A 23,651-nucleotide genomic window follows, 5' to 3' on the forward strand; every position below is an offset into this window, starting at 1 on the left:
TGAGCCTTCCTACACAATTTCCATTGTGCAGCACCTACTGACAGCATCTCCGACGGACATTAAAATGAAACTATAATAATCTTCTTTTTACATTTAGTCAAGTTTTGACTAAATGTTTTAACGTAGAGGGGGGAATCGAGACGAGGGTCGTGGTGTATGTGCGTGTGTGTGTGTGTGTGTGTGTGTGTGTGTGTGTGTGTGTGTGTGTGTGTGTGTGTGTGTGTGTGTGTGTGTGTGTGTGTGTCTGTGTGTAGAGCGATTCAGACTAAACTACTGGACCGATCTTTATGAAATTTGACATGAGAGTTCCTGGGTATGATATTCCCATACGTTTTTTTCATTTTTTTGATAAATGTCTTTGATGACGTCATATCCGGCTTTTCGTGAAAGTTGAGGCGGCACTGTCACGCCCTCATTTTTCAACCAAATTGGTTGAAAATTTTGTCAAGTAATGTTCGACGAAGCCCGGACTTCGGTATTGCATTTCAGCTTGGTGGCTTAAAAATTAGTTAACTTTGGTCATTACAAATCTGAAAATTGTAAAAAAGATATATATTTTTTTAAAAACGATCTAAATTTACATTCATCTTATTCTCCATCATTTGCTGATTCCAAAAACATATAAATATGTTATATTTGGATTAAAAACACGCTCTGAAAATTAAATACATAACAATTAATATGAAAATTAAATTTTCGAAATCAATTTAAAAACACTTTCATCTTATTCCTTGTCGGTTCCTGATTCCAAAAACATATAGATATGATATGTTTGGATTAAAAGCACGCTCAGAAAGTTAAAACAAAGAGAGGTACAGAAAAGCGTGCTATCCTTCTGAGCGCAACTGCTACCCCGCTCTTCTTGTCAATTTCACTGTCTTTGCCGTGAGCGGGTGACTGACGATGCTACGAGTATGCGGTCTTGCTGCGTTGCATTGCGTTCAGTTTCATTCTGTGAGTTCGACAGCTACTTGACTAAATGTTGTATTTTCGCCTTACGCGACTTGTTTAATATGAAGAAGAGAGAACTGGATGTCAGCCTCTCTAGATAATCTTATATTACAAGCTTATTCCTACAAAAGGTGACGGTAACGAGAGACCTTTCGTTTGTACAGACACTCATTCATCTATTCATTTCCTTTCGCCTACGTGAGCCTTTGTTACACGATTTCTATTGTATACCTATTGTGTCTTAACCAGACATTCACATTAAAAGAATACAATCTCGTGTTACAATTCGCAGGACAAATATGAGCATAGCCGCCTATTTGATGTTGCAAGTGAACATCTATCAATCAATAAGAAACCGGCACGGTTGGCCTAGTGGTAAGGCGTCCGCCCCGTGATCGGGAGGTCGTGGGTTCAAACCCCGGCCGGGTCATACCTAAGACTTTAAAATTGGCAATCTAGTGGCTGCTCCGCCTGGCGTCTGGCATTATGGGGTTAGTGCTAGGACTGGTTGGTCCGGTGTCAGAATAATGTGACTGGGTGAGACATGAAGCCTGTGCTGCGACTTCTGTCTTGTGTGAGGCGCACGTTAAATGTCAAAGCAGCACCGCCCTGATATGGCCCTTCGTGGTCGGCTGGGCGTTAAGCAAACAAACAAACCAAAAATCAATAAGAAGCTTATATCGCGCGTATCCCGTGGGTACAGTTCTAAGCGCTTGTCGAAGAGCTGTCAACACAGGACTAACAGAAAAAAAATAACATCTACAGACGGACATAAACCCTATCATGATCACACACTAGCAGACCCTAATAAACATACAACAAACAACATCTACACAAAGAAGAGAGTGTGATTTCATTTGTAATGGTGGTGACCGGCACGGTTGGCCTAGTGGTAAGGGCGTCCGCCCCGTGATCGGGAGGTCGTGGGTTCGAACCCCGGCCGGGTCATACCTAAGACTTTAAAATTGGCAATCTAGTGGCTGCTCCGCCTGGCGTCTGGCATTATGGGGTTAGTGCTAGGACTGGTTGGTCCAGTGTCAGAATAATGTGACTGGGTGAGACATGAAGCCTGTGCTGCGACTTCTGTCTTGTGTGTGGCGCACGTTAAATGTCAAAGCAGCACCGCCCTAATATGGCCCTTCGTGGTCGGCTGAACGTTAAACAAAACAAAACAAACAAAACAATTTGTAATGGTTGAGTCGTCAACAGAACAGGCACATGTAAAAGCGGAAGGTAAGATAAAAAAAAATATATAATAAACAAAATAAAAATCGTTCAACGCGACATTTAGACATTCAGTCAACCCGTCGGCCTAAAAGATCGAAACTGAACTGACTAGACCAGTCTTCGCCCAGACCCATTTCTGGGTTGCCGAAGCCCATCGACCGATACAGGTCGGTGAACTTGAACCTAATTTGCATAACATGATTGACTTTATATTTTTGTTTACACATTTTTAAATCAGACACAACACATCTTTATATTAAGGGACTGAGAAAATAATACAGGCTACAAAAAAAAACACTAATACCTCTTTCAAATGCTACATTTGTACAGCATCTAGGGGGTAACGCCCGACAGTCCCTCAGCCTCGCCAGCCCCTCTACCCCCGTCACATTTTGGAAGCAAACCCTTCTCATACACTTGGTACACCCCTGCCCTCCCCCCAACATACACCCCCCCCACACACACACACACATATATACACACACACACACACACGCACACAGACACACATACACGCACACACAAACACATTATCATACACCACACTCCATCACTTACTGGATCCAGTGAAGCCCAGAGGTCTGGCGATGGCGTGCAGACGGTCCAGACTTAGCGCCACGAGGGCGTAAGTGGCGGCGTAAGTGACGACCCCCTGCGCGTAGCGTATCGTCTTGCACCCGACGTTCCCCGCATGCCAATCAATGGTGCTCTTCCATATGATGTCTGTCAACACGTTCACCAGCCCAGCGGACAGATCTGTCAACAGACGTAAGAGGGTTATGTTTCGTACTAGATGGGTGGGTGGATGGATGAATTGACAAATGGGCAGATAGACTAAGAGAGAGAGAGAGAGAGAGAGAGAGAGAGAGAGAGAGAGAGAGAGAGAGAGAGAGAGAGAGAGAGAGAAATGCACACGTAGTTGAGGAGGTAGATAGAGAGGAAGGAAGGTGTAGCAGGCATAGGTGGCTAGCTTGGTACAGGTAGGTTTTGGCTTGCAATTCGGTAGTTAGGATAGTTGTTAGAGGCTTAGATAGCTGGTATGGCCAACACACCGATCATGTTAACTCTTAGGACAAGCCAAACGCAATAATCAATGACAGCTCTATTTGTTTCAATTGAAAAACATTCACACTTTATGAACACCAACCATTGTTTTCTCCTTCTCGCTTTACTGACCGGTTCAGTATGGCATGTCGATCACTGCAAAATGTTTTGTTGTTGCCGTTGTTGTTTTAGAGGCTTACTAAACACCTTGTTTGTGTTACAAGACAACTGCCAGAAACTTCGCAGCTGCTTCTGGAAAAAGCCGCGTATACAATTTTGACTAAAGAATGGTCAACGGAAGTCGGCGTTCCCTTTCCTGTTATTTTTGATAGCACGTGATTCTTTTGGAATTTGTTTCTCTTTTTGTTTCCGCCCTTCTAACACGTACGCCTAGAAAATGACCTCTCAAAAATAAAACGAATCCAGGTTTGATTGTCACGCCAAAAGCGTGCGTCTGGGGACAGGTTCAGACCTACCAATTTTGACCCCGACGAACACCTTCATCACTGTCACTTCCCCTCCACAGTCCCTATCCTCTACCAATCCCCAACCTCTTTCCCCCTTCCCCCTTCACAACTTAGCCATCTTCTTCTCCCAACCCTTGTGACACTGTCTCACTCTTTGCTCTGGAGCTGCTGCTTTTTGGTCTCTTTCTTTTTATTCCTCCCACCATTAAGCTTTCTCAGTGCTACCACCATTTGGCTCAATTTCGCTCAGACAATGTTCCAGACAATGTTCAATTTCCGCTTCATTTGCTGCGAGTAACCGCTTTGTGCCTAGAAGCGCCACGTTGAATACTCACCCCGTCGACAAATACCCCTAGTTCCCAGTTTCATCCGCCTCCATAAGTGGAGGGAGGACTGCGCTGTTTGCCTGCGGCGGGGGAAGATGAGAGATGGCCTAATTCTGTGAAAATAGTATTAGACGGGATTCTCTTTTGTTCTTCTGGCTAAAATATGTGTCGGCTGTCTGCTTGTTTTCGGTATTCACTATAAGGTGTCCATTTCCTGTGGTGTCAATGCGAAAGTGCCAGAAATGAAGATGTCCTCAAGGGAAAACATCGTTCTCTACTGTGTCAGCCTAATAAACACTCACAACAGAAGTAATTTTGTCTTTCTGAATACATGATACCGTATACCCGCTGTGATGCTTCTTTTTTACAGTGACACACTGATGGATACCATCAGGTTTATTTAGGAACCTCTACTTCTCTTTTCCAAGGACAATGATGACATGGTACTATACAACTTCTCAGAAACTCGTAGTGATACTCTTTTTTTTGGTACTGACCTCGCGTATTGACAGCGGTTCGTTCTTCGGAGAGCGCTGTTATGTACTGGAGCGTGTCTTTCTAGAAACCTACTATTGAATTAGCGCCGTCTTCCTCGGCACTCGTAAAGACACAGTTTGTCCTGCCCGGAACCAATTATTGAGGTGATCCGTTTTCGAAAGACTTTTACAGAGTACATTCTGTCTGGCGGAGAATGTGCCAGGGAGTACTATTTGTCTTGTCAAGGACGCTCAGGTTTGGTAGATGCTGTCTCTGAAGGAATGGAGACGGGTTGAATGCAGCGTACTTTCTTTGGACACTAACTGTTGACTGACTGTCACGTGTCCATTTGAAGAAACAGCTTGGGCTGTCTTTTGGCGTCGGCAAATCGACGAAACTCGGACACTTTTTTTTCAAATGGCCAACAACGTTGCCATCATTTTGGCACAGCTGCCAAACTAGGTAGGGTAAAGGTGACGTTAACAAAACTGTTTTGGCCATTTGGCACATTTGCAGAAGAAAATACATCCTACCAGCATACATAAAGATTAGAGGCGATAGTCTTATTTCTTTACTTACAAGCAAAAACTGTATTTTAATCATCCTCATGTTTCACAGATTAAAGGAAAGGGGCAATGTTATTCGCAGAGGGTTAGCCTGATACGTTCTGCGTATTGCTTGTATACAACTGCAAAAACAAATCTTTCATGACGATTCTCTCCAAAATTCAGACTTTTAGCTGCGCGCTGTCAGCGTTTTTTAACCAATGGTTGACCTCTCTGTTTGAGTCATTCCAGCGTCCAAAGAAGCAAGGACAAGAATAGCAAATAACGAGGGAGTTGAGAAGAAAATAAACATAATCTCACTATGAACATTAGAATTTGAAATTCGAAAATGTTCTGATGGGACATATAAAGCTTTTATACACAGTACCACAAGTGGTCCGTGGCAGTAGACTTTTGGCCATCCCGTATATCTTGAGAAGAAAGACTTCTTCATACCATAGATTTGTTAAACGCAAAACAGTCAGACAGTATGCAGGAAGGCTTGGAATGGGAGAGGGAGTAGGGAAATCCTATCTCAAGTAATTGATTCAAACTTATTCAATTATCACCGATGACATAAAGTCACGGCGATATGCAAAGCTGACCCCATACAATGTTCACGCCTTTCTTTAAATATTTCAATATCTTGGTCGCAAAATCAAAAGAGTTATCTTATTGACAACATAAATATATTCTTGGCTTATGAAAATGCTATCGTTGGCTCAGGATGATTTTTAAGAATTCTGCTTATGTGAGCGGCATTTGGCGTTGAAAGAATTCATCGCTAAGCCTCTTAATGGTTTCCCTTCCACCGCCGCGGCAATGTCTACAAGTACAGTAACCTCAAACTTGTCAACAGGCCCAAAGGGGGCAGTAAATACGTGTAAAATAAATGAAAATCTTAGACTGATTATCCCTTTTAATGATAGCCCACAGCCAAACCAGCAGATAACAAGCTTTGGTTAAAACAAGGTTTAATTCAGTTAGACATGGTACAGTAGTAAAACAAGAAATAAAAGGGACACGAACTCAAGCGAACGCTTATATTACGTGCCCTATACACGAATGGTGGATAATACAAATGTGATGTCGGACAGAAAAATATCTAATATAATTATACTATGTCATTATCTGGGTCATAAACAGGGTCAAAGTAAACCAAACAAAGAGTAAGACAGAACTTTAGCAGGGGAAAGAGGGGTGGGGTGGGAGGAGGGGAGAAAGAACGATAGAGACATGTAGAGAGATGAAAGTAGCAAGCGCATACAAAAGAGAATGAACATCGTAAATCGTAAACTGTAATCCAGTGCAACAAGCTTTAGCCAAAAGTCTCACAATACAGTCTTTCAAAGACATGTATCGAAACCTCTTTGCTCCAGCTACATCTTGAACGCACATAATTGACCGGCAAAAAATTGCACCATCAAGAAAGGGTTTTTAAATTCTCTAATAATCCAGAATTTAAACTGAGGATTTTCTTGTTCATGCAGAAATAGACATCATTGCAAGATCTGCTGTCATAATTTAGAAGAAGAAAAAAGAGAAAGACAAAACTCTTCTATCATATTTTCCTTAAACGCGTTTCATGAATGAACCTGACAGGAAAAACATGGATCATTTTATCCAATGAGTCCCTAGTAATTTCGTTCCGATATTTTCCCTCTGGCATTCCTTAAATTGTCCCTGAAGAATTGGTATTGCATTGCATGTCCCCTCGCTCTCCTCATATCTCCATAAATGTCAATCGTAATTACATTTCCACCAACATTTCTCTAAAGTCATTCAAGTCTAAGGCATCAACCGATCATCTCTACAAATACGAAGCAGATAGAAGCCTGCAACTGCTGTTGCCAATGGAAGATGCTGATTGCATGACGTCTTGAATGACCTGTCTGTCTTCCTGTCTGTCTGTCTTTTTCTCTTGATCTCTCTTACTTACTTTATTTCTCTCCTTATCTGTCTGTCTCTGTCTGTCTGTCTGTCTGTCTGTCTGTCTGCTTAATTGTTTGTCTCTGTGTCTCTCTTTTTCTGAATTTCTCTAGCTCTGTTTGTCTGTCTCTTTTTTTTGCCGAATACAACATGTTCATTTTGGAAAATTCTATTTGCAAGGGTAATTCAGCACAGTCTAAGAGTAGCATCAATAAGTACATACTATCTGCATGTTAAATTTCGCAACAATACAGACACAGCGAATGCTGTCTATCCTTAATGACTTTAGCCCAAGGAGACAGAGAAAAGCTTGAGAGTTATGTACTTGGTGTTTTTACGTTTAGTCAAGTTTTGACTAAATGATTTAACATAGAGGGGGAATCGAGACGAGGGTCGTGGTGTATGTGTGTGTGTGTGTGTGTGTGTGTGTGTGTGGTGTGTGTGTGTGTGTGTGTGTGTGTCTGTGTCTGTGTCTGTGTCTGTGCGTGTGTGTGTGTAGAGCGATTCAGACCAAACTACTGGACCGATCTTTATGAAATTTTACATGAGAGTTCCTAGGAATGATATCCCCGGAAATTTTTCTCTTTTTATCGATAAATACCTTTGATGACGTCATATCCGGCTTTTTGTAAAAGTTGAGGCGGCACTGTCACACCCTCATTTTTCAATCAAATTGATTGAAATTTTGGCCAAGCAATCTTCGACAAAGGCCAGACTTCGTGGCTTAAAAATTAATAACGACTTTAGTCATTAAAAATCTGAAAATTTAAAAAAAAATATTTTTTTTTATAAAACGATCCAAATTTACGTTCATCTTATTCTTCATCATTTTCTGATTCCAAAAACATATAAATATGTTATATTTGGATTAAAAACAAGCTCTGAAAATTAAAAATATAAAAATTATGATCAAAATTAAATTTTCGAAATACTTTAATCTTATTCCTTGTCGGTTCCTGATTCCAAAAACATATAGATATGATATGTTTCGATTAAAAACACGCTCAGAAAGTTAAAACGAAGAGAGGTACAGAAAAGCGTGCTATCCTTCTCAGCGCAACTACTACCCCGCTCTTCTTGTCAATTTCACTGCCTTTGCCACGAGCGGTGGACTGACGATGCTACGAGTATACGGTCTTGCTGAAAAATTGCATTGCGTTCAGTTTCATTCTGTGAGTTCGACAGCTTGACTAAATGTTGTATTTTCGCCTTACGCGACTTGTTTGGTATGTGGTTATAAACATAATGAGGATGGGGGTGGGAGGGGGAGGGGGGTGGTGGGGGTACTAAATTCATACTCAACCCCTCGATGCTTAGAATGGACCCAGTGAACTTGGATCCAATGACACGCTGGGCTGGGAATGAACTGATTCAGTCTGTACCATTTCCTGCAGTTCATTTCCTTTGGCTTTGCTGATCTGGCCTGACCACTGCGCATCTATTACTGTTCTACCTAAGGACCTCGTAGTTGTTAACTTTGGCTAACGTTCTTAGTGTTCTCCGTGCACAAGTGTTGATGATGCTGTCGTCGTCGTCGACTTCTTTGTTTCGTTTGCTTTTATTTAAGGTTTTAGAACGTTAATTACATAATTGCCGATTTCCATCATCAGAATGTTGCAAACTAAAATAACAATTTTAATGTCATGGCTTTAAGGACAGCACAAAGTACATACGTACTCACTAACACAAACGCACATGCATAGGTAGGCGCGCAAGCACATACACACACACACACACACACACACACACACACACACACACACACATACACACACACACACACACACACGGCACACACAAACACACACACACACATACACACACACACACACACACACACACACAAACACACACACAAACACAGACTCTCATACATACACACAGGGACACAGACTGACCGACATACACACACACACACACACACACACACACACACACACACACACACACACACACACACACACACTATAATACTGCTTCCTTTACCATAGTCTTTTATAGCTGAATTGTGAGGGAGAAAAATCATAATATACAGACTCATTCAGTTTCTTTTGGCATTCATCCAGCAAAGCTAACACCATTGATGCTCTTTCTTGGCAGTGACAGGCTAAATCATCAACACCGGATCTCAGATTCGATGATTTGGTTATGGGTCACGAGGAATATACAGGCACAGCGAAAAGTGTCGTCCTGTAGAGCTTACTTTGCGTTTGGAAGAGTCTGGGAGTGTTGATTCAGTGGAAGATTTCTGGCGTGCTTCGTAAAAGCTTTCATTGAACGCTCACAATAACTAGACAGGGTGCAATACCCGCTATAACGAATTAGTCGTGTGACAGAGAGTTTTCTTGCACACGAGACTGTAGATGTCTCACGACGGCGGAGACGAAGTGAGACAGCAGCAGTCGAGTGTGCAAGAAAACTCTCTGTCGCACGACTAACTCGTAATGGCGATTATGTCTCACAGCATAGGCATAGAAAGACAGAAATGAGTTTTTGGGGACGAAATAACAGGCACAAAACAAGACTGAAAAACACAATTGCCCTTTTACACATACCTTACACACGCATGCGCGCAGAAGATAGATTCAATGCGTTTCGTGTCTTTTCTGGTTGAATGCATTCAACAAAGTATCAACCAACGTTTCTGAATCTTTCAATGAAAAAAGATAAACTTATTTTGAACCAAACAGCACATACCAACGAAAGCTAAACACACAAACACACACGCGCACTAACACAGATTGAATGCAAAGCGCGAACGAACACGGAGGATTTTTGTAGGTCAGGTCGTGGGAAAGTCCATCCGAAATGTTCCACAGGGGAACTGGTTGTGTTTGTATTGTTTATTTTCTCACAGTGATGTTGATGGTTTTTACAGTGCCGCTTTGAAAGAATATTTTCCGAATTTGGGGCACACTTTTGACTTTTGGTTCGTTTATCTCGTCGAAGTAACATTCGAGTGTTTCTAAATCAAAACCTTCCAACACCGCTGGTGCAGATTAGACCTGCCTGACTGTCTGAGTGCGTGTTAGAGCTGAAGACGAAGCCTCAATCGCCAAAGCGTCACCTATCTGTAGGTCCTGAGCATCGGATGTACGTTGATACGTGGTGAGATCCGCACGGAACTGTCTATGTAACTTTTCCTAGTCACAGGTGTAAGGTTCGATCTTTTCTTTGAAATTTCGTCCTCTGTGTACGTAGCAAAGCGTTTCGCCATTTTCGGTTTTCGTTGCAGACGACGATAGTGAAAGTAGTACCTATTGTTTTGTTTTGACCTTTCGTATTCAGGGTTCTTAATTGAAGCTTGGTAAAGGGAGTTTGTTGTGTAAGTGGACAGTTGACGAAGCTTTTGAAAACAAGAAATTGAATGAAGAAGAAAATATGGCTTTCAGTTATATACAGGAGAACGGGGTTGGTGTTATTCTTTTTCCGTCAAACACTTAGTACACAGATAAAACGTGATTGACTGACCAAGGCCTGTTGGCACACTATTCAGAATGCACAACAAAATGTAACAACGCTTTGATACCCATTTTTCTACGTTCGTGATCACTTGAAATGAATACTGAAAACATAAGTGGTTAAGGTAGTGACTGAATGTATGTGAAGGTAAAATTTTTCAGAAATAAATGCATAATCAAAATAATTAATTTCGGCATCAAAGCATGTCCCATACAATCTTGCACACGTTTGCTTTAGTAGTGGCAAAGAAGGAATGCGTGTGACATTGCTGGATGTTTATTGATGCAAGCGCGATGCTGAGAGTAAAAATGATGTTAGTAATAGACTTGTGGAGTGTGTGTGTGTGTGTGTGTGTGTGTGTGTGTGTGTGTGTGTGTGTGTGTGTGTGTGTGTGTGTGTGCGTGTGCGTGCGTGTATTTGTGTACGTGTGTGTGTGTGTGTGTGTGTGTGTGTGTGTGTGTGTGTGTGTGTGTTTGTGTGTGCAGTTTCTCTTTTCGCTATTGATTGAACAATCATAAATATCTATTGTCACGTGAACCCGCGTTAAATTAACTTGAAAACACAAATGCTGAAAAAAGGAGAAAAGCAAACGGCATACGGACGAGAAAAGAACGACCATTCAAAGAACACTGGCGAGTGATTGCCGATAGTGGAGATGAGAGTGGCACGTTTGAGTTGCCAGTTGGATGGGAAGACGATGTTGGGTTTGATTTTGTTCAACATTTCTGAGACCATAGGAAGAGAAAAATAATGTATTTTGGTTTTGAACACATTGCTAGAATTGGAAATTATGAAGTCGCGCGAAACAAACATTGCTCTTTGCAACTTACGTCAGGAAAGAATGGTGCCAAAAATCAGTTGTGGATCGTACGTGCCACCGCTCTGTTGTGGGTATAAATACAAATTTACAGTAATAGTAACACTGTTTCATAATTTGTTTGTGTGGTATGTACCGGGCATGTGACATTTCTGGCGGGCTAGTGACTTTCCTAAGGTTACTCGCGCGACTGGCGAGTTAAATGTTTTAGATTTGGCCATCTCTGCTGCTTATTTCGCGCTGTCTCACACACAAATCAGTGTCACAATCAATCAAACAAACAAACAAAAACGTTGGATTGGGAAAAACCGACCGACCCAAAAACACTTCGCCACTGTGAAAAACAAATCAACAGACAAAAAATAAATGATAGAACATGTTCCGCTCTAAATCACGTGTGTGTTCAGCGTAATGGAAAAATAAGGAATAACCGGCCTACCTACCCTTCTTTTTTCATCTTTTTTTTTTTGTGTATGACAAAGTTGCACTTATTTGAATTTTGTTGTTGTTTTGTTTTGTTTTTTGGGCTTACTTTTATTTGGAGAGGACAAATTGTAGGTGGCGCTGTTAGGTCCTTTCTTAACTCCGAGAAGAAGCAGAAACTAGTCGAACAATCATGGGTTTCGTGGCAAAAAGCGCAGGATTTGTCGTGAATTCATGTCACAAGTGTCGTAAAAAGAAGTTCTAGACCAAGCTAAATATAAGAGAGTGGAATAAGCAGCAGTTTTATGTTTCTTTCGACGCCTTTTGCTTTAGAGCAAATCAACCAATCGCAGTGCTTTAACTCCGGCATGCGCGAAGCTATGCTATGGCTTGGTATGAGTATACTGTCACAATCAACAGTCGATGTGACGTAAATGTGTGCTGTTTTCGACTGTAAATGGACGACTGGCTTAATATTTAGGGAAACACACACACACACACACACACACACACACACACACACACACACACACACACACACACACACACACACACACACACACACACACACATACACAAGCACACAACTTAAAGTGAAATATCTCCTCCGGATTTTTGTAAATCGATACTGGAAGGAGACAATCCTGAGTGGAAACTTATATTCCTCCGGCCTTTATGCTCATACATTGCATTGTATAGTCATTCTGGATGAAATAAATCATAGAAAAAAGTGTCAACTACAAATAAACGCCTCGTTCATCAGCCAGCAAATACACCTACTAAGCAAGTAAGTCGGAGTAGAAGAAAAATACCGCTCCAATCTCTAGCAGCTGTACTTTCAGACGAAGTTTCGAGACATCAATGTGTTATGCTTTTTGTATAAATGATACTACCGGCCGATACAAACTGCACGCTCATGTTCGTAATAATAATCCTTGTCTGTGTGTGCGTGTCTCGTCTTTTTTGTTTGACGATATTAAAAAAAGAAGAAAGAAAAAGAGTACAGCAAAAACAAAAAACAAAAAGAGACTGAAGATGGAACAATAAAACCCTTTCACGAGGAATCTGCTCTGTAATCTGGGTTCTACCCAACATGCTTGCTCTTCTCTTTTCGAACCCAAAAAAAGGCGTCAGTCTCTCATTCTCCTCTAACAGAAACTTGACAGTGCGTCCATCGAATGATCAGAAGAGTCGAACAAGTGCTGAAGTTTGCTCAGTGGAGTAATACAATGCGTCCCACCAACAAATCCACTAAATCAGAGAGAGCGATTTTTTTTAGTGCTGCATGGTCTCAATGATGACCGGAGTGGAAGTCTCCGTAAAGAAACAGTCCTTCTCGTTGGAACTATTCGGCGGCTCACCATGTCCCAGAGATGTACATGGGTTGAGGCCATGGCAACCCTCCGTTTGGAAACATACCAAAAATCAACAGCTTGACTGTTGTTTGTGCAGTGAGATTGTTTCATGAATTAATTTCTTCACAAGTCCCTGGTCATAAACCAATGCCCACACTGCAGAGGACGACGTCAGGATTATGATTTTTGGTATGCATATATAGATATATAGATATAGATATAGAACACTTTATTATCTCAACGAGGAGAAACTCAGATGTGGTGTATAGGCCTACAGCATTACAATAAACAACATAAAACGTAAGAACATAAATAAAATATCCAAAAGTATGCAAGTGCGGGTATGATCCTACCCCATGTAAAATCCCTTGGCTAATGTGAGATAGTGAGCAGAATGTTTTCACGGGGAGGACGGTGCTTTAATGGGGAACGTTTCACTGTCTTTCTTTATTTGGTGTTTAACGTCGTTTTCAACCACGAAGGTTATATCGCGACGGGAACGTTTCACTGTCTTTCTTTATTTGGTGTTTAACGTCGTTTTCAACCACGAAGGTTATATCGCGACGGGAACGTTTCACTGTCTTTCTTTATTTGGTGTTTAACGTCGTTTTCAACCACGAAGGTTATATCGCGACGGGAACGTTTCACTGTCTTTCTTTATTTGGTGTTTAACGTCGTTTTCAACCACGAAGGTTATATCGCGACGGGAACGTTTCACTGACTCGCTCAGCTTCTATAACAGTAGCGAGTATCAAAGTGCCTGTCGATCCAGCGCCTGTCGATCGACGTATCCTACCCTATCATTTACAGCTATCACAGGAGAAGGTTAGGCCTGGCGCTCACCTATGTAACTTCAGCAGGACAGACGACGCACTGCGGATTAGATCTTCCCGCTGCACGTTGCGTGAAAGGAAAACAGGCCAAGTACTCGTCATAATCCCTATCGCAGCGTCAATAATATGCAGTGCGTCGTCTGTGCCGCTGAAACTACGCACGTATATTCTGCCCTTTATGGGTGCGGTACGTCGACCCCGGGCCAGGCACTTTAATACAAGTTCCTGTTCCTTGCAACACAGACACAGAGACACAGGCTGCCTTTGATCTGGCTAAAAGCACAGGATTCCAACAACGGGCAGTAAGGGCTTAATTTCAGGACCGTAAACACGTAGTCGAGACGGGAATATTGATCATAGCGCGGGCAGTGTCGCTTGTGACATATGAGACACAGATGGCTTTAGTCATCGCTTCCGTCTTTGGTTGGACAACGCATCATTCGTAGAGAAAGAAAAACAAATTCACTGCTATGGCGCCGACAAGCGAGCGGCGCCCATTGGCTGGCTCAGTCACATGGGATGGGTCCAACTCATAGCCTAGTTTCCTTCCTCGGGAAATCAACATCAAAAGAGTCACTGCTAGCTCCCTGTGGACTTTTACCCATAGCTAAAAATTAAACTGTCCAAGCATGTACCAAAACCGTCTAATACATCTATAGCCTTGTTTTCTTCCTCTGAAACGCCAATGTGCAGACTGAGAGACGCCGGTCCCTCTGGAATTTCACATACCACACATTGCTTTTAAGCCCACCGAGCCCAACATTAAACTGCATGAATAAACACGCACCGAGATTGTACTTTAACCAGTCTAACCTGGGTTGAGCCGCTCATGCTGAGATGGTACGCCGTTTCTTTGATGCCTATGCGTGGAGGGGGCATTGCAAAATAATTGTTAAAAAAGACAAAAGACAAAAATTGTGACCATAATGACAAAAGATTGCAAAAAACAAGGAGAGCGATAAACAAAAAATAGGTAAATGAACAAACACCTTGTTTGTAAAGCATATTTTATCTATTTTCTCCTCTTTCATAGATCTGTGTGTGTGTGTGTGTGTGTGTGTGTGTGTGTGTGTGTGTGTGTGTATGTGTGTGTGTGTGTGTGTGTGTGTGTGTGTGTGTGCAAGCGTGTGCGTGCGTGTGTGTGTGTGTGTGTATGTGTGTGTATGTGTGTGTGTGTGTGTGTGTGTGTGTGTGTGTGTGTGTGTGTGCCTGCGGGTGTGTTAATATGTGAATGCGCGCGTGGGTGTGTACGCCTATATGCTATCAATGTGTTTGTCTTTGACTCGGTGCGTTTAAACCCGTTTATGAGCGTGTGATCGCTGCTACTGTATACACCTGTTAAGTATAAATGAACATCCATATTTCCAAACTTACCAAGATTAATGGTAGCGACGAGGTTAAAAATTCTCGTTCGCAAATCAACCGCAAACCTGTCCAAATTTCAGAGCAAACACCCCAAGGCAAACTGTGTTAAAGGTTTAAAACAACGGAGCCACAGAAACGCACTTTAGCAAACGATCAAAGAAAGAGTCCATCCGAACACAATTTCAGAGGATCACAAAGAGCGGTCTAAAAATAAAAGAAGCTTGCCAAGTACAACAAAGAAACTTGGGCAGAAGGTTAATTCATTTGAGCATTGTAATTGTCAAGAAGTGTGTGTGTGTGTGTGTGTGACTGTGTGTGTGTGTGTGTGTGTGTGTGTGTGTGTGTGTGTGTGTGTGTGAGTATGTGTGTATGTGTGTGTGTGTGTGTATGTGTTTGTGTGTGTGTTCGTGCACGCGTGTGTGTGTGTTTATGTGTGTACGTGCGTGCGTTTGTGCGTGCATGAGTATGAAGTCAAAACCTCACTTTGAAACCAACATTGCAAAGAGCCAATGCAAACACACGCATTAAAATACAGTCAGAAAACAGAAAGTAAACAGAAGAATAATCACGGAGCAAAACGGTTATTTGATGGAACAAGGGCCTTTTGATGTTGGTGGTGGGGGTGACGGCGTTGGGTTTTTCTTGCGTGTATTGTGTCTTCTGTTTGTTCGCTGGGCTGTTTTGGGCTGTTGTTTTCGTTGCTGTTGTTGTTGCCTTGTTCATTTTCCCTCATTATTCTCATGGAATAAAGAACGTTGAATACAAATTAAATACACCGCAAACATGACAAAATTGAAGACAGCGTGAAAGACTTATATAAATGAGACCCTAGCCCTCCCCACCTCCCCCCCCTCCCAAGAAAAAGTAAATAGATAAGTCAGTGAACTCAAATGAAGTGCTCAAAGGAAGGCAGAAGTAAAAGAAAGAAAGGAATGAAGACAAGGAAAGAAAGGAAAAGGGAAATAATTATCTAAATAAAAAGACAAACACAAACAAGAGTCAAGAGAAATACATACAAAGAGGACAACCAACGAAAAACGGTAAGACTGGACTAAAAAAAAAAAGAAAAAAAAAAGACGCTTCATTTTTTTGTCGATTTCACTGCTACTTCTGGAGACCAAGGTGTCATTGCTCTTCGTTATCCCACTATCTTCGACAAGATGTTCAATTCCGTCCGTTCGCGCGTGTACGCAAACTCGCACTTCCAATGCTAAATAATTGTTGCTACAATTTCTCTCTTCCGGCCTGGTTCGTGGCACCAATGGCCATTTTTGATTAAGTTTATGTAATGTTAAATTCAGTCCAACGCCACGTGTGAGTAAACACATATTGTCATCCGAGTTTTAAATAAATGCTTGTATAGTTTTTAATTTGTCCTCTTCGACACATTACTGTGGCATCGTTTGTCGAACTGTGTTTAAATAAATCGTTTCAGTTAAACAGAGTTTTGTTTTTCGTAATTCGTTTTAACGCACCGCTATTTAAGGTTTATAGTCTTGTGAGATGTACATTTGACATAATTATTAGTTTGTTCTGCTGCTAACAGCATCAACAAAAACAACTCTAGAAAAATGCGTATATCGTCGAATTACAAGTATAGATGTGTATATATACATTGATCAGATATTTCGGCGAACATTCTTTAAAGCCAATGTTACTAGCTTGGGTAACAAGTCCCTTACAATTAAATACAAAGTATGAAGGTAATGTATGTATGTTATGTGGCACGAACAATAAAGCTACGGACATTATTTGCTAATCCGAGATCAGACTGTGTGATGTAGGCAGTGAAGTGAAAATTAAAATCTCTACAAATACCATACATGACTGTGCTAATGAAGCGTGTATTGTCGTTGATTGCATATATATGTCTCAAACGGGTCGCATTTTCATGTGAAAACTCCCAATAGAATAAAGCAATAATGAAACAAAAAGGCAAATGAAAAGCAGTAGATAGTTGTGTTAAAATAAAGTAAGGGAAGTGAAACAGACAGTCACTATTAACTACACAATCGCAGAGCAGATACGAAAGATTAGAGAGCACAGTGGCAAAGTTTGGTTGACTTCAATTCAGGAGAGAATAACATATCCATTAACAACACATCAATATGTAACGCGTCATTTTCGGTTTTCTTTACAGCATTGATTTTGTGTCAAGTAAGTTAAGCTGTTCATGCTTGACAGTATTGTTTCGATTCTTGCTAAAGTTTCATTGCTAGTTTTCAGTCAGAACCCATACGGTTCGCTCACTTCAGATTGTACTATTAAAGCAGTAAAGTCGTGAGGACTTCTCCACATGCAAATGTCAGCTTTCCAGAGTTTGCAAGGGTTGGCCGCCAGAACTTATCAACTATGTGTGTGTGTGTGTGTGTGTGTGTGTGTGTGTGTGTGTGTGTGTGTGTGTGTGTGTGTATGTGTGTGTGTGAGTGTGTGTGTGCGTGCGTGCGTGCGTGTGTGTGTGTGTGTGTGTGTGTGTGTGTGTGTGTGTGTGTGTGTGTGTGTGTGTAGAGCGATTCAGAGAAAACTACTGCATCGATTTTCATGAAAATGTACATGAGAGTTTTCTGACTATTTTTTTCATTTTTTGGATAAATGTCTTTGATGACGTCATATCCGGCTTATTGTGAAAGTTAAGGTGGAACTGTGACACCCTCGTTTTTCAATCAAATTGTTTAAAATTTTGGTTCAGCGATTTTCGACGATGCCAGGACTTTGGTATTGCATTTCAGCTTGGAGGCTTAAACATTAACTAATGAGTTTGGTTATCAAATATCTAAAAATTCTAATCAAAATTAAACATTCAGAAATCGTTTTTAAAAGAATGTCATCTTATTCTTTATCATTTCTTGATTCCGAAAACATATAGATATGTTATGGTTGGATTAAAAACAAGCTCACAAAGTTAAAAAGACTAGAGAAAAGCGCGCTTCACTGTGAGTGTTTCATTGTGAGTGCTTCACTTTCCTGCGCAAAAGTGGTTTGTCACTTCAAACACTATGACAGCAGGCCATACCTGACTGCGCTACCCTGGCTTGTCACTTTCTGGATTGAATCCTCCACTCTATCAGTGGCATTTAGCATTAAAATACATTAGAACCTAAGAACAAGAAAAAATACACAAAGAAGAAAATGAGAAGACAAAAATCCACTTTAACAGTGACAGACACTAGAGGTACAGGGGACATAAGGAAAGGAAACAACATATAAATGCAATGAATAAAAAAAATGGAAAAAAAACTCCACTTCACAGTTGACGCTAAGCAGTGACCACAGGCTCACAGCAAAATGAAAACAAAAAGAAAAAAAGAAATTGTAAACGATCGAAGAAAGACAAAAACACCACCTCCACTTTAACACTGCGTGGCACTTGGCATAATGACTGGGGTCTCAATGGCAAACATAACAGATGTAAAAAATATGGGGAAAAATCCTTCCCTCAGCAGTGACACTTAACAGTGACGTGCACTAGGGACCTAGAAATACGAAGACAAGCATTACAAAAATTGAAAGGTTAGAACAAACTCCCTAAAAAAAGTTTAAAAAATTCCACGACAACAATGACACGCAAGGCTAAGGACATTGGGGAACAGGCAACAAGAAAGACTAAGAAATACAGGCAATGAGAACTAAAAGACAAAGAAAGAGAATCTTCCATTTTAAGAGTGGCATTTTGCAAAAAGATAAACTCGGTACCATACAAAAAGGAAACAAGAAATACATAACATTCAAAATGCAAGAAAAAGATAAAAACAACTTCACTTTAACAATGAAAGTAACTGTAGACACGGGAGACCAACAAACAAGTCGCGTAAGGCGAAAATACTACATTTATTCAAGCTGTGGAACTCACAGAATGAAACTGAACGCACTGCATTTTTTCACAATGACCGTAGTCCGCCGCTCGTGCAAAACGCAGTGAAACTGACGAGCCTGTTTAGCGCGGTAGTGTTTTCGCTGTGCTGCATAGCACGCTTTATCCTACATACGTGAGAGAGACACCCGAGAGATAATAATCGTTCAAATCACACGTGTGTATATCATGTAAATGAGGTCATGTCAAGCAAGTCTGGCAGGGACCTGTTTTTCCACTGCGTATGATGCCAAAGTCACCGAGACAAACGTCATTATAGAAACACAAATTGCGCTCGCTAATTACCCTCGATGAATCTTTAGAACTAACACGTCACGCCACACTTTCAGAGTGACGTTTCTTTGCTTTGACGTAATAGATTGCACGAGGCTTTAGAAGAGATCGAGGTTCCAAAACAAGCGTCTTCAATTTAGCTGCCTCGAATGCAGGACATTTTCAGTAAAATACACGTAAGTACAGTATGTAGGATAAACAGAATACTACATGGCTTGCTGTGTCGTACCAGATTTACACTCGTTGCTTTTTGAAATAGTGAACAGCTCGCTTTCGCTCGCAGTTCAATATTTAAAAAAACAACTCGTGTAAATCTGGTACGACACAGCAAGCCATGTAGTATTCTCTATTTACTACACCTCTCTTCGTTTGAACTTTCTGAGCGTGTTTTTAATCCAAACATATCATATCTATATGTTTTTGGAATCAGGAACCGACAAGGAATAAGATGAAATTGTTTTTAAATCGATTTCGGAAATTTAATTTTAATCATAATGTTTATATTTTTAATTTTCAGAGCTTGTTTTTAATCCAAATATAACATATTTATATGTTTTTGGAATCAGAAAATGATGATGAATAAGATGAACGTAGTTTTGAATCGTTTTATAAAAAAATATTTTAATTACAATTTTCAGATTTTTAATGACCAAAGTCATTAATTAATTTTTAAGCCACCAAGCTGAAATGCAATACCAAAGTCCGGCCTTCGTCAAAGATTGCTTTGCCAAAATTTCAATGAATTTGATTGAAAAATGCGGGTACGGGTGTGACAGTGCCGCCTCAACTTTTACAAAAAGCCGGATATGACGTCATCAAAAACATTTATCGAAAAAAAAGAAAAAAAAGTCTGGGGACATCCTACCCAGGAACTCTCATGTGAAATTTCATAAAGATCGGTGCAGTAGTTTAGTCTGAATCGCTCTACACACACACAGGCACAGACAGACAGACAGACAGACAGACAGACACACACACACACACACACACACACACACACACACACACACACACACACACACATACACACACACATACACACACACATCAATCAATCAATCAATATGAGGCTTCAATCACCACGACCCTCGTCTCGATTCCCCCTCTAAAGTTTATGAAAGCTATGAAGAGGGTTAGCATCTAATGTTGTAAGATTTAGGCAATATCTTTGTGTTTTCGAAATCAGCATACAACAAAGTATATATATGTGAGTTTCAAAAACTAACGTATCTGATGATTAAACACGATTGTATCGCAAACGTTTCTCCAGCTTTGGAACGTATCCCTTGATTTGTATTGACGTCAAGCCTGTGACGTCATTTTTAAGATGTACGTAAAACTACGTTGATGCCTTTTTGTTTACATGTATTGGCGGGTTTTCTGTGATCAAAAATAACTTTAAACTGAAATTGTAGTCGCAAAAGTAACAGAGTTATTCCAGTTTTAAAAACTATACCCCCATTTTTTAAGACCATACCAGGCACTAACATGAAATCATTCAATGAAAGAATTGCACACGATGGCTGCCATTACAATAACTAGAAATACCCAAACCTAACACATGAAAGGTTAAACTTGATAAAAACAAGAGAATTAAAAAGGATTCTTTTTGATAACACTTTTTCGTTCAGATCAAAACTTGACTAAATGTAAAAACGACAGATAGAAAAACATTTAAAAAATAATAAAACCGTTCCACTTTGGTTAATAACAGCTTCACCTCTACCGCCCAAGAGTGGTCGAGTTCAAAGCCAAAAACAAGTTGAAAAGGAACGGACAGAAAAAGATTGATTTTTGGAGTCGATCTCGTGTTCTATTTCTCCTGATTTTAGCTGGTAGCTCAAGCGTGAAGACAAAAACCGATCGTGCGCATAAGAGAAATGCAATTTTTTCTCCAACCACAGGTTTCGGGGAACATGTCTGATGAGCATGGCAAACTGGCAGACCACTTGTTGGTGACGAGGGATGTATTGCAGATTTACCCATCGATTCTCCGTTAGAAACACGCTGGTCTAGTTCAACTAGCCCGATTGCTAATTTGTTGCCAATTTTTATCCCAGCAGAGTCGAAAGGTTGAGCTGAAATATACGATTGCCAATTTGTGCCCAATCTTTATCCCAACAGAGTCGAAAGTTTAAGCTGGATATACGCGCTAGCAACCGCTGTAACTTAAGGCGTTTAATGTAGGCTATTTCGCTAGCTGCTGAGGAAACGTGTAAACTGTAATGCTGGAATTTGTGGCGAGGTATAGAAGAGTAAGCAGGAGCGCTCGTCTTTCCTGAATGGTGTGGGAAGAGATTTTTTGGGTGCTTTTCCCCCGACATTTGAAAGTGTTAAATGCCATGTTTCATTCTCCCACGATTGCAAGTGTCAGCCGACCTGAATGTTCGCATTTTGCCTGTTAGCTATAAAGATGTCTTTTTCGACCTAGGCAAGACGACGCAGTGGTGACCGCACATTTCGTCTTGTGCAGGCAATCATATTCACCATGACATAGCTGTCCAGATTTATTCACGGAATGAGAGCATGCATCCTTCAACTCCAGCGCATGGTAACAATCAACAGCCTGGCTGCTGCACGAGCAGAAAAGAAACTTCAAGTTGAAATTAGTATGTAAAATGACACCTGTGAGGTTGGTTGGTTGGTTGGTTGGTTGGTTATGGTTTATTGTATTGTCGGTACAGCCTATATGTCTATCCGGGACCTGTGTCAATCTGCCTAATTAATTTAACGCAACAAAACAGCCAAGTTCACAACAAGCAGCCAAACTGCTGCTGTCTGTTATGTTCCCATCTTAAACGAAATGAGGCAGAGCGTTGTTAAGATATCAAATAACCAAAGGGAAGTAATCGCTCTTTATGCATACGCCATGTGTAATAGAGTAAGCGAGAGTTGTACGGAACCTTTTTCCTGGCACCTGAGAGAATAACAAGCATTGAAATGAACAAGCGACTTTCATCTTCACACGTGTTATTCTCTCAGGTGCCAGAAGAAAGGTTCCGTACAACTCTCGCTTACTCTATTACACATGGCGTATGCATAAAGAGCGATTACTTCCCTTTGGTTGTTATGTTCTTAGTTCACGTGACAGCCTGGACAGATCTGTAAGCCGGGAGAATGATCTCCTTCCGCTACTGATTTGTAATGACATATAAGATAATTTCAGTTGTATGGTATAATGTTCTCTATTCCGACAGTTCATTATGAGAACTGTGCTCTTCTGTTGCAAAACAACAACAACAACAACAACAACAACATAACCAAATACACAATAACAAAACACACACAAAACCAACTTTTCGTCGCACATGGTTATCTACTCGAAAGCTGCTTGTAGCTCATAATGAGAATACCTGTACGAAAATATTCTATCTGTTCATACAGTTAAAACCCTGAACATTCAGTGTTGCTAACGGGTTGTGGAGTAGACGTTAAAGACCAAGCCGTACCACTACGACAGTGCCAACACATATTACTTTGTCCTTAGTCAATCGTTACCAACATTGTTGCAGAAAAGTCGATGAAAGGGTACCAGGAGTAGCTTACAGTGTTTTAATGTTAATCAAAATACACGTTCAATACATTTCAAGATAATGGCTCAGTCCCGCAAAGCCAGATCGGTTGAATGGACTTTAAGAAATAAACAGACAACCAGTGACTGACGTACCTGGGTTCAATCATTTAAAGTGACCCACAACACTACTGACACTTTTAGATTATTGGTACTGCTCTTTTCGCTCAACTCTTCATGTTAAGCACCACCGATCTTGCCAGGCTTTTGCGAGGGAGACGTTAAGCCTTCCACTTAAACATAGACCTACGTTCGACAGCACGGTCGTTTCTTGTAACGAGTAGGAATGCATTTTTGCAAAGTTAGATTCACAGATTGACATAGATGACTTTGGGGAAAGTGAGTCAGCAACACTTATATATCATACTAGAGGAATACCCGGCTTCGCCGGGGTGAATCGCGAGACAGAGACAGACAGCGTGGCGGTTCATCACAATCACCTCTGCAGGCGAAGTCCTGTCAAACGGGATTGAGAATTTTAGAGCTTATTTCTTAGCCCTATATTATCTGTTGTGGCTTCTCAAATGCCAGAACATACAGACAGACAAAAGCCGCTAGACCCCATCACAAACAGAACTCTACAATCCACAGGTTTTTGCCCACACACACACACACAAACACACACACAGAGAAGCCGTATATATATATATATATGTATATCTATATCTATAAATATATAGAGATAGGTGAGAGTGTATTTTTCGCGTGGCTATAA

The 23,651-nt window shown here is 40.9% G+C and overlaps 1 protein-coding gene across 1 annotated transcript in view; it reads right to left on the reverse strand.

Annotated features, from left to right (window-relative positions):
* Positions 1-23,651, reverse strand: part of LOC138960401 (cardioacceleratory peptide receptor-like) — a gene marked incomplete at its 5' end in the record, with an annotated part of 61,377 nt that overhangs the window by 36,327 nt on the left and 1,399 nt on the right. The window contains one exon of the mRNA XM_070332303.1: positions 2,737-2,934. Coding sequence (XP_070188404.1) covers positions 2,737-2,934 — 198 coding nt within the window. The remainder of the gene's footprint in view (positions 1-2,736; positions 2,935-23,651) is intronic.

The sequence above is a fragment of the Littorina saxatilis genome, linkage group LG2 (assembly GCF_037325665.1).
Source record: "Littorina saxatilis isolate snail1 linkage group LG2, US_GU_Lsax_2.0, whole genome shotgun sequence".
In the NCBI taxonomy this organism is placed as follows: Eukaryota; Metazoa; Mollusca; class Gastropoda; order Littorinimorpha; family Littorinidae; genus Littorina; species Littorina saxatilis.